We start from the raw sequence: 14,815 nt of genomic DNA on the forward strand, positions 1-14,815 counted from the left end.
CATAGACACTTTGACACATGTAATCTCTAAAATGTAGAACATGGGGTAACATGAATCTGTGACTTTAGATAATTATGAGTTATTTAAATTAACTATTCAAAATCATCTATGTTGTTAGTTGGATTTTAAATGCAGTACTGGAAGTTGTTGTTTGGATATTAAATTACTAGAAGTTGTTAGAAGATTCTAGAGATCCCTTGTAATTATTACTTTAGGGTTTGAGTTCTCTATATATAGAAGTGGATGTCCTGTTTCAAAATTGAATAAAAATCTTCTTTCTTTATTATTAATTCTTTCTAGTATCTATAAACAGGGTTAGTCAGTTATAATAATCTAAACATATTGTCAGTCACCTAATACAAAAATGAATCTAATCTATCTAACATCTAAAAAGTGAAAAGAGGATATTATTCATTTAAGACATTTCATCCCCTTGACCATCACATTGAAAAAGACATTTAGTCGAGATTCTTTTAAAGACAAATTAACAACTTAAAGAAATTTCACATTATATGAAGATATAATAGGAGATTAAAAAAAATCCCAATAATACATATATAATCTAAATATTTGTGATCATACAAGATTTATTCCTTAAATCTATAATCACAATAGAAACTTATGCAATAAGTTTATAGATTTTTAGAAAATAATTGTATTTGTCCTTATTAACATTGTCCGACACACAAAATGTCTTTTGAATTGAACAATTCACCGATATGTGTTGTATGACTGCTGGTGTCCAATATGTATCAGTCATAGGGACACACCATTTGAGAGGTGTGTCCGAGAGCAGCCTGAAAATGTTAGAGTTCTTTTTAGTAAAAATCCTTCTTTTCTTTTTCATTTTTAATATTGGTTCCTACCATGTCATTGTCCACTGCCATTATTTAGTTCTGAAACCATGACACCGGGTGTATTGATGAAATTACCTTATTGAAGAGGAAGAATGGAAACTGTGGTTGAAATATGATTTACTGAAAAGAATTCCCATTGGTAGTCCTGGTTTCCACTAGGCATATGCAATACTGTTGATATAGCACTTTAGATGGTAGATGTGTGGAATGGGCTTGCTCCAGTACAGAAAAATGGATAGCAATGCATTTTCATGTGTAGCCTACCCGAGGACCCATCATTGACTTGGGAATATTTTCCGATAACTCATTTGACTAACACAAAATTCTACCCGAGGATCCATCATTTCTAATGTGTCTAGATAAAATATTCTTTCTAGTAAGAATAAGCTATTTTTATTAGAATATAATCAGCAGTTACAGATATCTAGGAAATCAATCATTACATAATCTCGTAAATTAGGGTGATTGATTACATATTATTATGTGCCTTTATTGTAATTGATTCTATTCAATAGTATAAATACATATTGTGTGCTCTACATTATACACACAATACCTTCAGAACATATACAATTCTATATTTTCAATATGGATTAGCTTATATTTCTAATTTTATGATAGATTTGTTTATTATCTCTCTCTTTTTTGGTGTGAGAAGGAGGATGATTTTGAATGTGTTCCAACATCTCTCATGGAGCAGGTGCTCAAATTTTTAAATGTAAGTGCTTTGCCATACTTGTCTAAAAGAGAGAGGTTATAGTTTTTGTTTCATCTTTATACGTTTTTCCTCTGTCGTTATAGGATGCTAGAGAAGACCTACGATGTTCGATGGCAAAGGATGTAGTGACGATCAGGAATGAGGCTCTCAATTTCAGTGGGTATACGAATAGCACGGAAAATTTATCTGGTTTCACTGAAGGAACGGTTCCTGTAGATATTTCTTCAGATTTCCAGAAAAAGGTTACTTTTGCCAAACATGACAAGGGGGACAATGCAGCTGGTGTCCTTTATGGAAATGATGAAACCTACAAAAAAATGTCTGGTATGTTTGAATTTTTCAGTAAATTATAATGGAATAGAAAGGAACCGATGATTTAACACTTTGTTTTTATGGAAAATTATGACTTTGTATTGTGTTGTCTGAGTTACACATGTTTTTATGTGATTCATAGTTTTGTTTTTACCATTATCTAATTTCAAGATCGCCATGACAGAGATAGAAAGGGATGATCTCCTTCTCGACCAATTGTTGCAGTCAAGAAGATCATCTCTAGAGCAACAAAAAGCTAGTCGACAGAATTTTATTCTTGTTGCATCTTTGCTTGACCGCATACCCAATCTTGCTGGTTTGGCTCGTACATGTGAAGTAAATTGTTCTGCTGTCTTATCTACACTTTTTTTTTTCATTTTCTATTTTTGGAGAAAAAAGCTGTATTTTCTGTAATCCTTTTCCTGTATAAAGCAGGTTTTTAGAGCATCAGGTCTGGCCATTGCAGATACAAAAGTGATGAACGACAAACAATTCCAACTAATCAGGTTGTGATGATAATAGATTTTTTTTTTTAGCTTTATAGTTGTAACAAACATTGAACGGATTATCCTAATGACATACAAAATCTATAGATTATGTTAGTTCATCATGGATGTAATTGCAGCATAAACACTTGATGGAAATATGTTACTTCATGATCTTACTAAATTTATGCCTCCTTCTATGACCCCTGCCAAGGAATTGTAGAGTACTCAGACAATTTTCATGTTACTGGCTTGGTATGGTTTACTTACAAAATTTAGGAACAAAATTTAGTATTTCCTTCTGCCCCCACTATGATTGTTGTCTGGTCCTCTTTGCTTCACATTCATGATTTCAATGATCATTTGTCTATTTGGGTCATCCAAGTGATCATCATGATTAATGACCAGAGTAGTCAGACCTTTTTCATGTTATTAGCATTGCATGGCTTTCCTGGGGAGTACTCTCAAGTTCAGGAACAAAATTGATGAAAATCTCTTTTTGGCCCCACTATGACTGATTTGTCTGGAAAAATAACAAATTTCTTGGTTATGACCAATTCTCTTGCAATATAAGCATTGAGGATGTCCAGTGCTACCACTACGTCCTTCTTGTATGTTCCGACCTCCTCCTCCTCTTCCACGAGAGATTGCAATTGTGGAAGTTTCAATAACTTTAGTTTGATTGTCTTCTTTCATAAGGTTAAGCATATGAAGCAATCTAGTAATCAAACCATCCAGATCATCAGCTAGAATTTGATTACGAACATGATCAAAATCTGAAATGTAGGCTTCTCAAAATCAAGACCATATAATTACTATCACTAGGAATCTACCACTAGGAATCTCTTAATGAATCTACCACTACAACCTTTGCCTTTGCCATATGTGAGACCATATCATGGTTGGTCTGTTTGAGAGAAGTTACTGAGTTACATCAAAGAGATGTTGGATATCATTAATGAAATTTTCTTTTGCATTCTTCCAACATGAGAAACATTTTCTGAAGGATACGAGCATCTGGAAAACATCAGGCTGAACTGATTGCCACAAAACAACACATAGTTGGAAACCTTTTGCCATTGAGATATGTAAGCGTTCGGAGTATAGTTGAGTTCAATTTCTAAGTGGTCACAGTATCCTTGGCCAAGGAACCATAATTCTACATAAGTAGACCAAGACAAAGAATTCTTCCAATTGAATCATTTACTTTTAGTGCTTGGAGCAATCGAAAAGACATGAACAAAGCCTATTGAAGCCATATTCAAGAGCAAGAATAGTGACCAAACCTTAGAAGAGAAGAGAAACCCTAAAATTGTGAGAGAAAGCATGTATCCAAACAGAAAGGTACGGAACAGTGAAATGAAGGGAGAAACAGAGATAGAAGAGGCTGATGAGTTAGATGTAGTAGTCGTCACGTGGAAGGACATGTGCCACAAATTTGTTCCATGTAGATCAATGCTTGGATGATCAGTTGGTTGCATGACCACTGGGGTTGGATCACCCTCCTTGAGGTATACATAACCCTAACTTCTTTTAACAAAACGACTACAAACAACAGCATTGACGACTACTGACGATGGTTGAGAACAACGATGATAATGGCAGTTTTGCTGGAGACAATTAAGAAGACAACGAGTATCTTACCAAATTTAACAAATAAGACGGATAAAGCACAATGTAATCAACCTACTCTATTGTGCTTTTATTCATGTGTATGTATGTGTGTGTGTAGAATAGGAAAAGAGGCAAGGCACTTATTGAATAATATTACATTTCAACATCCTTATGCACTTGCACCGATCCCATTTCATTTTTGTTCTCAACCTGTTGTAAACCAGAAAACCAAAATACAGATGCAATAACAAACACCAAAAAAAGATGATATGCGGAACTTCTTTGAATTAATGGATGAAAACAGAAAATAATGCAAAAGAGGACAGGCCCTCTTATGCCCCAGAGCTAAGCTCCTTTGCAGGAAGCAAACGCGTCTCTATACCAGAAAAATCATACAAAATCACCATGTCCCCCAAAACTTGGCTGATCATGCCTTCTATAGTCTATAGTCTCTCTCTCCGTAACAAACGCCCTTCCTTTTCCTACTTCCTTCTTTCTTTCTTTTTTCTGACAAACAATTCATACTATGGGCTGACTTTGTGCTTCTTGGATCAAGTGCTCCTTTGGCCCATTATTTGTTTCTCGGTTCCCATCACAACCCATCTACAACCTTGTGGGTTTATTACTGTTATACTTATTCTATATTGCCACCACCTAACACCAACAAGACGACAAATTCTCCTTTGGTACTGTCTCCTTCACCTCATCCCTTCGGTCTCACCTCCTAAGATTGAAATTCCCATTTATCTTTGTTTAGTTATTTGTTCTACTTGTCGTCCTTCTTTTCATTATACTTCTTTCTCTTATCACCATATTTCTCCTACTGTTCTTGTCTTAGTTCCTAGTCCTTTGTATCTGTTCCTGAGAATGCAGGTGAAACCTTTGCCTATCAATGATGGAAACAAGCTATGATAAGTGACATGTGTGCATTATAAATGAGTGAGACTTCGTACTCCATTCCTCTACCACTAGGAAAAGTGTGAAAAAAAATTGTAGGAAGTAACCAATAATTACAGAATTACTTTTCTTGATCTCAAAAAAAAAAGAAAAAAACAAAATGCGTTGGTATTAAAGGAAAAACGAAATCCTAATGAAAGGAAATAAATCTCCGAACAAAAAGACTAAATCTAGAGATAATCTACCAAATAAATTCCTAATTGTAACCCCTTAATTTTAGGAATTTCTTACAAACAACTCTATTTATTATTGAATCAATTTATATTTGTTGTACAGTAAATCTCCAATATTTATACCATATTTCAACACCCCCTCTCAAGCTAAGGAATACATGTCCTCCATTCCCACATTATAAATCCTTTGTTCACCACATCAACCACCTGTTGCTTGGATATAATGCATAACATGCAGACTAAACCTTTTTCTAATTTTTCCTTAATGAAGTGTCTATCTATTTCTGAATGTTTTCTTTTGTCATGCTGAATGGGATTATGTGCAATGTCTATTGTTGACTTATTACCATAATAGAGCTTCATGGGCCACTCACTCCAAATTAATCAAGTCATCAGATAATTTTTAGCCATAGTAACTTACATAGCCCTTGTGCCATGGACCTGAATTCTGTTTCAGCAGATGATATTGCCATCACATTCAATTGCTGATTTTCTATCAACAAGAGAACTTGCATAATCTGCATCAACGAAGGCAAACAAGTGTAGTAAGTCAGTTCCTCAACTCTCCATGTAAAGAACATTGGATTGTAGTAATTCACATTGTTCGGTACATCAAAAAGGAGATTCAAAAAATGGTCTTTTGTATTATGACAAAGAACACACTTGAGTTGTAGGGTGTTTTTGATGCAAATGGATGGACTCCCCCATTGGTAGAAGTTCCACCTCTGTTTTTTTTTTTTTTAATTTTTTGGAGATAACCGCCCCTATTTGAAAGGAAGAAGTAAAAATTTGTAGCCAAGTCTAGTGATCGAGCTACGGCTATAGCTAGTTAGGAGCTCACTTGGCTCAAATAGTTGCTTGAGGAACTAGAGTTTGGGGAGTTTACACAGTTATCATATGTGATAATTAGGTAGGTAGTCATGCACATTGTTTGATACCCAGTGTTCCAAGGGTGAAGCATGTGTGATTGTCTCTGTGCAAGAGAGGAAGTGATATCCGGAGAAACATTTGCCAGCTTTGTCAATTTCCATGATCAACTAGCATATGTATTCACCAAGTCACCATGGGGTCTCAGATTAACTACGTATCTAACAGGCTTGGTGCATATAATAATCTATATGCTCCACAGGAATGTTAAAATCTTATTGATACCAAAGAATTCTATAGATAGTAATTGATGATATTGGGATTAATTAAACTATTTTGCACTTGTGTTCACTCGACTTGAAACTGAGCAAATTTGATAAGGTCTATATATCATACGAAATTCATCATATAATTCTTGCTTCTAAACATATAGTCAGTTCTTAGACTCAAAATGTTATATCAACTCTGGATAAATAATATCTTTTTATCTCTTGAAAAACCCTCATCAACTAGAGATAAAACCAAATTATAGTGTATAAAAACCTGATCTTACAAGTCAGTTTTGTAAGATTATGTTAGACTTCAATTCCACTTTCTTAAGAGTATGAAAACATTGTAATATATCATAGAATTTGTGCTTGGGACTTAACCTAACCTCATAAAATCAGCAGCAACCTAATGATTGCTTAGAGGGTCTTACTAATGCAAATTCAAACGTGCATGCACACTCAAATTTAAATTTAAATTTGAAAGTAATAAAAATGTAAGCATAAGTGAAAATTCATTTTCAGACTTAAATTCAAATGAACTGATAATTCACACACACACACACACACATGTGTGTGTGTGTGTGTGTCTCATGTTATAGAGCAATTTAATTCATTGCACTCTTATTTTCTCAATCTTTCCAAAATTTGTTTGTTCTTTGCAGTGTGACAGCTGAGAAGTGGGTTCCTATAATAGAGGTCCCAGTAGATAGCATAAAGGTTTACTTGCAGAAAAAAAAGAGAGAAGGATTTTCCATCTTAGGTTTGGAACAAACTGCAAACAGTGTACCCCTTGATCAGTATATATTTCCAAAAAAAATGGTAAGTATTCCGATCTTCAAGTTCTTTAACTATTTTTTGCATGGCGACATCGCATCAGCAGGAGTATATACTCTGCTGTTTGGACTTATCTTCCTTGCGTAATGTTTACATTTACCATATACAGTAGTGCATTTTCAGGAAATGTAGTTATTGAATTTTACCTTCTAATAGAGAGTCAATGAAACACATGATCATGATTAAACCAATTGACTGGTTTGCATTTGCATTCTCTGCTTGGTTTGAATTGCATTCTGAATTGCTTTTTGGTGCATGCAAATTTCTCTTTCTGCAAGTAACTTGTGTAGTTGCGCTCTATTAATGTCTATATTTAGGAGACTAGGCAGCTGTTCATTTTATATTTATTGTACAATAATCATTAATCCTCAATTTTATGAATTAACTTTATTAGATCTTTTATATTATATTTTTAAGATAAATTGCTCTTCTAATCATATTATCAAGAGAAAACCTTTTTAGGGATATTATCTGTCGATAATCCATTGAAATATTCTGAATCCTACTGTAATAAATTGTTTATATACATTGACATCTCAATCTCATTTAGGTGAAACAAATTATCCTATAATCATGTGCAAGGAATGCAATAAGTCTATATAATCATGTATTCATCGTGTATGGGATGAGAAAGGTTATGCTAGAGCATGTGGTTTCTGAACCCTCTGAAATAACCCTAGAATTTTGCTATTCATTCTTAATCATTATTCCTTTGCCTGTATGTCTATTGTCTTTTTATCATGTATAGGTTTTTTGCGGTGTTCAATACTTTGGTCTATATGTCCCATTGTCACCAATAAAAAAGCCTGGCTAACCTCGTTTGAAAGATTGTCAAATTAATGTTGATCAGTAAAACTTTGACTAATGCCTGTCAGGAAATAAACTCAACCAATGTTGGTAGGAAAAAACACTTTTGTTGGTGTTGACCGGAAGACTATCCAACTGAAAAGTAACTACAGTTGACTTTAATCGGAAACAATTGTGTTTAACTGGAAAACATTGTTGATATTGATGAAAACTCTAACTCAGTTGAAAATAACCACAAATGACTTTTGCCTGAATAAACCCCTTCCAATCCAAAAAGTGATGTTGAGCCACCAATGCTCCTATGTTGACCAAGTTGACAATATCTCAATCTCAGTCGAGTTGATAATGTTTAGATTTAAACACATTATTTGGGATTTATGGACTTCTAATGGATAAAGACCAGTTTAGAAGATCTGTAATTTGAGTGCGATAAACCTATGGGACTACTGATATAACAAGTCAGCAGTGGTACTCGTGTTGAAGTATACATACACTTCACGAAAGCTTGATAATGAGACATTTTTTCATTGTGTCGAATGGAAATCAGCATGCAGATGTACGGTTGAAATGATGGAATAGTGTTACTTTCAGATGTTGTTAAGTTGGCAATGAATCATATCTTATCAATTTGAGAGTTAGAATCTCGGATGATTGGCCTGAATAGAATATTTTTGGAATCGCTGATCCATATCTTTAGAAATAAAAGTTTATACAGGAGTTTAGGGATTTCTTTTTAGATCTTTTATTCTATTTAAAGAGGTAGAAGTGGTGGCATAATTGGTGTGAAGATTTCATAATGTAGAAGTGGTGGAATGAAATTGTGACTTTCTGAGGTAAACTAGTCTCAGAAAAAAATATTGGGGGTGGCAAATGATTTTTCCGCACTAAATATCAGAACGAATTTATATTGGCATAAAGTTCAAGATCAATTATTGTCATATTGAATCACCACTCTTAATATTGAATGAAGGTGAAATAGCTAGCATAATCCTTTATAGTTGTGCAAAGATGTGCCAGTGGCACCAAATTAGAACTCCATCAATATGTATTTAATGGGTCCTCTCATACCAGATTTTGCTTTCAAATTGGTCCTTAATGATATCAAATTAGTAGTTGAAGGACAAAACTAATGGAATTATTGTTGAATGACCAATGTGATGTGGTCTGAAATTAATATTGACCTTTCTTTTTTCAATTTTTGTTCCTGGTGGGTGAGAAGCTTATGGAGGCTATATATGAGTTACTGTTTAGTCAAATTTTACTTAGCGAGGAGGACAAACAAATAATTCTGTGCTAACTGATTTGCTATTTTTCTCTTTTCCTATATTTAGGATACGTTTTATTTCTCATTTCTAACATCATGTGTCCATTCTTGAATATATTATTTGTTTGTTTTTTTAGGTCCTGGTTCTCGGCCGAGAGAAAGAAGGTATACCTGTGGATGTAATTCATATTTTGGATGCTTGCATAGAAATTCCACAATTTGGTGTTGTTAGATCTCTTAATGTTCATGTCAGTGGTGCAATTGCTCTCTGGGAGTATACTCGACAGCAGAGATCTCAATAGCCCGTGACTGCGAGACTAATTTTGGAAGCCAATTAGATGTACTTGTAAAGTAAGTTAAACTATAGGAAATTGCTTTTGTTGTAAACTAATGTGTTTTTGTTTTGTTACTCTAGAAACGTGCAAGAGTTGAATATAGGAGAGGTTTTTCGAGGTTAGGGTTTTCTCTTTTAAATATTTGTTGTATTCTATACTTGAAGAGTGGTCAAGCGCCAGAAAATGGACTATCAATGCAAGTGGTTTTGAGGCATTTTTTTTATCCTTTAGATTTTGTAATTGTAAAGTATTTCATATATGTGAGCATAAGATAAAAGTTAAGGGATATAAATTTGTATCGATGAAATCACCGACAATAGAGAAAAGTCTGGATGAAAGAGGTGATTCCACTGTTCTGACTTTCCGTGCTCATACCAGAAAAGAATGTGGAAAGTCTGATTTAAAGGTGACAAACAATAATGATACTCATGTTTTATGATAATTTTCAAAGGCTTTGTCCTAGTCAATTATGTTGCAACATAACTATTGTCGTTTTTTTTTCTTTTTTTAGTTTATTTTTTGTAAAAATTTACCTTTATCCTTAATTACATTTTAAAATTAAAAAAAATCCAGAATAATATAATCAAGAGATAATTATTTAATATTCTTATTTTGCTGTTAATTATGTGTTAAAATTAAAAAATAAAAGTAAATTATCTAACATGAAATGTAAATTATCGTTATTGATATTTTATTTTAAAATCTCTTCTTGGTAGGTATAATAATCAAATAAAATATCACTTTTATCTTCATTTTTATTAACTTTTTCACCTATTTCTTCCATTTAAATAATCTCTTTTAACTTTTTTTTTATCTAAATAAGTTTCCTTTTCAGTTATTTTTAACCTTTTTTCTCAATAATTTACTTTATTTCTTTCCTTTAAACCAAAGTTAAAGGAATCTCAGAACGTTACCTGGATTAGCCATGTTACTAAACGTTACCTGGAAAGAATGGGGCACTGTACGTGAAGATAAAAGATCTAAATTGAATATTTGAAAATCCTTGTACACCATACTGAAAAATCAGTGATTGCAATCCTTGAAAAGAAATTGCATTTTGTACAACAAAAATGTTCTAGGAAAAGATAAATAAGAGAATAAAAATATGAAATAAGACCAGTGATGTACAGTAACCTTAGGACCCATACGCATTAGCAGCAATAACTGAGGCCATTTCAGTGATTAGTGTGAGAAGTTTAATCTAATCAAACCATATCAATTCTTACTTGAATCGAGATCGGTGACATTATACCTTGAGAGATGTGAACCACCACGATAAAATTGACCCTGAAGCTAACTTGCGACTTGTTGATAGCACATTCCGAATGAAACTTCTCCCTCTCCATACCAGAGAATGAAACATGCATCATTTAATAATCCATAGAGTCAGGACCTATAACAGCAGATCATTCTCATTCCATTTCCTGAAAAATCTGCACCCATATGTTTCTTCTTATTCTCCTTTTTCTTGCCTTTTGACCATGACCTTAGAAACCTCGGAATCAGTAGTTTCCAACTGCAGCTGCCAAACCATGTTGCCTTTTTCATGTTCGAAGGGGCTATCTGCAACACAAGGAAACGGCCCTGTAATGTAATAGTAAATTCAGAAACATCCTATATGCAAAAATGGATAAAAAATCATAACCACAAACAGGCACTTTATAATTAAAAGTAATTTATTGCATTAAGACTGTCGTCAAACTGATATTGTAGCTTTCAATTATTTTTCATTGATTAATAACTCAAATTGGTTTGTAGCTTTCAATTTATTTTAATCAATCGTCTCAAAAACCTCTCTTAAAGACGCTAATTAAAAATTAAAGAAAGGAATCCATTTTCGTTGAAAATCATACAGGAATACATTTTTCTAAATTTCTAACATCAGAAATTACAGTAAGTTATACAGTAGTTCTATCCCCGTAAATCTGAAAACATGAATAATCTGACAAGGTTGATGATGATGATGATGATGGTATGTAACCTGTTCATAAATTTCAGAAGATGATGATGCAGTATATATAGAATGTGTAACCTGTGTTGGTGGCTGAAGATTATTGTTGGCAACCCACTTGGAGAATGAAGGTGCTGATAATGCTCCTTTTGCAGACTGACGTAGCAGATGAGAATAGCTAAGCAACCCTGCTCTTCTTCCACATCCCATACTGATAGGGCCATGAAGCTGATGCTGATGCTGAATTGAAGATGATCCCTTCTTCCTAGGTTTCTTCTCAACATATACCCTCACTACCACCTTTTTATCACTGCACAAACTTACCTATAAATCATATCACATATCAAACTCATAAATCACACACCACAAAGCCACTCACACAACATCAACAACTCATTTACCTGTTTCGTTGCCATTTTACGATAATAGAGGAAGCCAAGGCTTTATGAGAATTTATATAACCATATATATATATATATATATATATATATATATATATATATATATATATATATATATATATATATATATATATATATATATATATATGCATGATGCAGGCCTAGGAGAAGGAGATGTTACTGATTGATAGCAATTTATGCAGAATTTTATAACTATATGTGTTTCTTTGGATGGAACGAAATTCCACTTGACGTAATTATCAATTTATTTATCGTGATCTTCTATGATGGGGCCCAGTTATGGTGCGGCGACCACATCAGCTTAAACCTGGGATTTTATGGGCAGCTTGTTCTTTGCTTTGTTTTCCCTCAACAACATTCATTTGATCGTTACATTCACCCACCCCACACTTTTTTTTTATCGATACATGTTCATTAATTGTTAGTGGAGGAAGTCGAAAACATTATATTTCTCACTTTATCTTTCTCATCCTTCAATTCGACCTTATACCTTCTAAATGTTTGAGGCAGATCAATTAATTTTTTAAGAAGTTATTTAAAAAATGTTCAAGTGAGTAATTGAACTCCTAAATCATGAATAGGATGGTAACGGAATGCGACGAGAATGAGTTCCCTTATCCAATATTTATTCTTAAAGAAAAAAATTGTCTTTATTCTCATATCCAAATCCAGTATCACTTTTTGTCTCATTTTCATTCTTAGGGATGAATATATATTTCTATGTATACATATCCATTTTCTTAATGTTTCAGTATTAATTAGTTAATTTTTATAAAATAATAAAAAATTATGATAAATAAAACATAATATTATTAAATATTTAATATTAAAAAGATTATTGTTTCTTCGATATCAAATATTTAGAAATAAATTATATTATAATTATATAAATTTCAAATTAGAATACCAAATAAAATTGAATGAAAACTAAAATATTTATTAAATTTGTAAACATTAATGAAACCTAGTTGATTAAATTCAAAATTATTTAAAAAAATATAAAAGAAAAATAAATTCAAATTAAAAATTATTTTAAATGTTAATTTACTTCAATTTTTTAAATTATAATGAAATCTCTTTTTATATATTAATAAAAATTATATTACATCACTTGATCAAAATAATACAAAGAACAAAGGTTAAATTAATAATAATAAATTTTTAACATAGATCTTTAACCTTTTGATCTTCAATATATGTTGCATGAAGATAAAAAAAGATTTATGACGATTATATTAAATTATTATATTATAGTAAATTAAATTTATTTATAAAATTATAGTGATAAAATGATACATATGATGATGAGTTAGAAAAAAAATTATATAAAAAATATAAAAATAGTATTTTATCTTATAAAATAATATTAAAAAAACTATCAAATGTGTGTCTTATAAATAATTTGAGAGACCATTGAATAAAATCACATAAAGAAAAACAAATATATAATGATAAGATGAAAAATACCTAAGAGATCTAATAAAACTTTTTAAATATCAATTTAATGAACGATTGATATATAACAAAATTGGTTTTAACGAAACAAAAAAGTTATTCAAATGAAACAAAAATTAATAATAAAAGAATAAATAAGATAAATTTTTTATATCACCTAATAAATGAAAAGTTTATACTATGAAATACTTAAATTGATAGTGTTAAACATTCTCATGTAAATATATATATATATATATATATATATATATATATATATATATATATATATATATATATATACTAAAAATATTAAAAAAGAATAAAAATATTTAATTGACATACATAATTTGAACATAATTACATAAAAGTTGAGATAAGACGAGAAAATATATTGAAGATAAAAATGAATTTAAGGACAAACTAAATAATAAGAAGAAATAAAAAATTGAAAGTATATATATATATATATATATATATATATATTATATAATTCTCCATGTAAACATATTTCTTCTATTTATCATATATCTCACATTTATCATATTTTCATAAATCCTAAAAAGTTTCTAACACCCCTAATATTTCATATTGTAATTATATGACTCATAATATTCATATTGTAATTAGATGACTTTTAAATTTTCATAAGTCTGCATCTCAATTAAGTTCGTATCAAATTTTTCATATCAAAATGTGAACTTAAGTGAAAGTTTACTGAACTTAATAGACAATGAGTATTTTAATAATTTAAACGAAGGACAAAGAGATGATGAGGACGAATATTATAGTGAGTATGGGGATAGGGACGGGACAAATATGTACATTTTCATTCCTATACTCATACCCATATCCAATTGAAAATATCGGGTATTCTCCATACCCATACTCATACTCAATCAATGTAAAAATTTTCCATCAAAATGAAAACGAGTTCAAACAATACTCATGGGACGAGTTTACTAAATACAATAGTATAATATTTATAGAAATTTTTATCTTAAGTAAAATCACATTAATAATTATTAGATTAAAATTCATTTAATATTATAGTTATCTATGAATTAATTTTTGTACACTTCTATACGTAGTAATTATTTCCATATCCGAACAAATAATACTGCCTCGGCGAGTATTTCATGGTGAGGGTCCTGGTCCCTTCTTTATTGTTGCATTTATGGTTACTTTAAGTGGATTTTAATGACGGTGCACAGTGATGGATGGTGGTGCATATGTTGTGTTCACTCCGAGAGAGATTAGAGAAGCATAATTTTTTATTTAGGTGTTCACTTCTAGCAATTTGAGAAAGAGAGAATGGAAGAAATAGGGGATTGTCTTATTTTCTGATCTCTCTTTATGTGGAATGATTTAAAGGTGATTTGAGAAAAAATACTACTATGCTCTAGATTTATTTTTCCTTCTTTTAATTCACGTTAATACTCCAAATTTTTAAATAGTTTATAAAAAAAATTGAAGAAGTAAATATATTGATTTTATTATTATTTTATTAAATTTT

General features: G+C 31.4%; 2 protein-coding genes across 5 annotated transcripts in view; one reads left to right on the plus strand and one right to left on the minus strand.

Moving 5' to 3' along the window:
* Positions 1 to 9,722, plus strand: part of LOC114178088 — a 40,287-nt gene extending 30,565 nt beyond the window's left edge. For all 3 annotated transcript variants that reach the window (XM_028063788.1, XM_028063789.1, XM_028063790.1), the window contains exons 30-35: positions 1,516 to 1,575; positions 1,659 to 1,899; positions 2,072 to 2,223; positions 2,323 to 2,393; positions 6,915 to 7,071; positions 9,295 to 9,722. In XM_028063788.1, coding sequence (XP_027919589.1) covers positions 1,516 to 1,575; positions 1,659 to 1,899; positions 2,072 to 2,223; positions 2,323 to 2,393; positions 6,915 to 7,071; positions 9,295 to 9,459 — 846 coding nt within the window. In that variant the 3' untranslated portion in view covers positions 9,460 to 9,722. The remainder of the gene's footprint in view (positions 1 to 1,515; positions 1,576 to 1,658; positions 1,900 to 2,071; positions 2,224 to 2,322; positions 2,394 to 6,914; positions 7,072 to 9,294) is intronic.
* A 777-nt stretch (positions 9,723 to 10,499) lies between these two features.
* Positions 10,500 to 11,896, minus strand: LOC114179508. 2 transcript variants are annotated; one of them, XM_028065867.1, is made up of 3 exons: positions 11,845 to 11,896; positions 11,525 to 11,767; positions 10,500 to 11,055 (listed from the first exon to the last, which is right to left on the minus strand). In XM_028065867.1, the coding sequence occupies exons 1-3, from the start codon at positions 11,857 to 11,859 to the stop codon at positions 10,879 to 10,881; spliced, it is 435 nt and encodes a 144-aa protein (XP_027921668.1). In that variant the 5' UTR covers positions 11,860 to 11,896; the 3' UTR covers positions 10,500 to 10,878. The 2 variants fall into 2 exon arrangements, with proteins under 2 accessions (XP_027921668.1, XP_027921667.1); XM_028065866.1 differs by having other exon boundaries at positions 10,500 to 11,076.
* Positions 11,897 to 14,815: the final 2,919 nt, after the last annotated feature.

Source organism: Vigna unguiculata, chromosome 3 (genome assembly GCF_004118075.2).
Source record: "Vigna unguiculata cultivar IT97K-499-35 chromosome 3, ASM411807v1, whole genome shotgun sequence".
Lineage (NCBI taxonomy): Eukaryota > Viridiplantae > Streptophyta > Magnoliopsida > Fabales > Fabaceae > Vigna > Vigna unguiculata.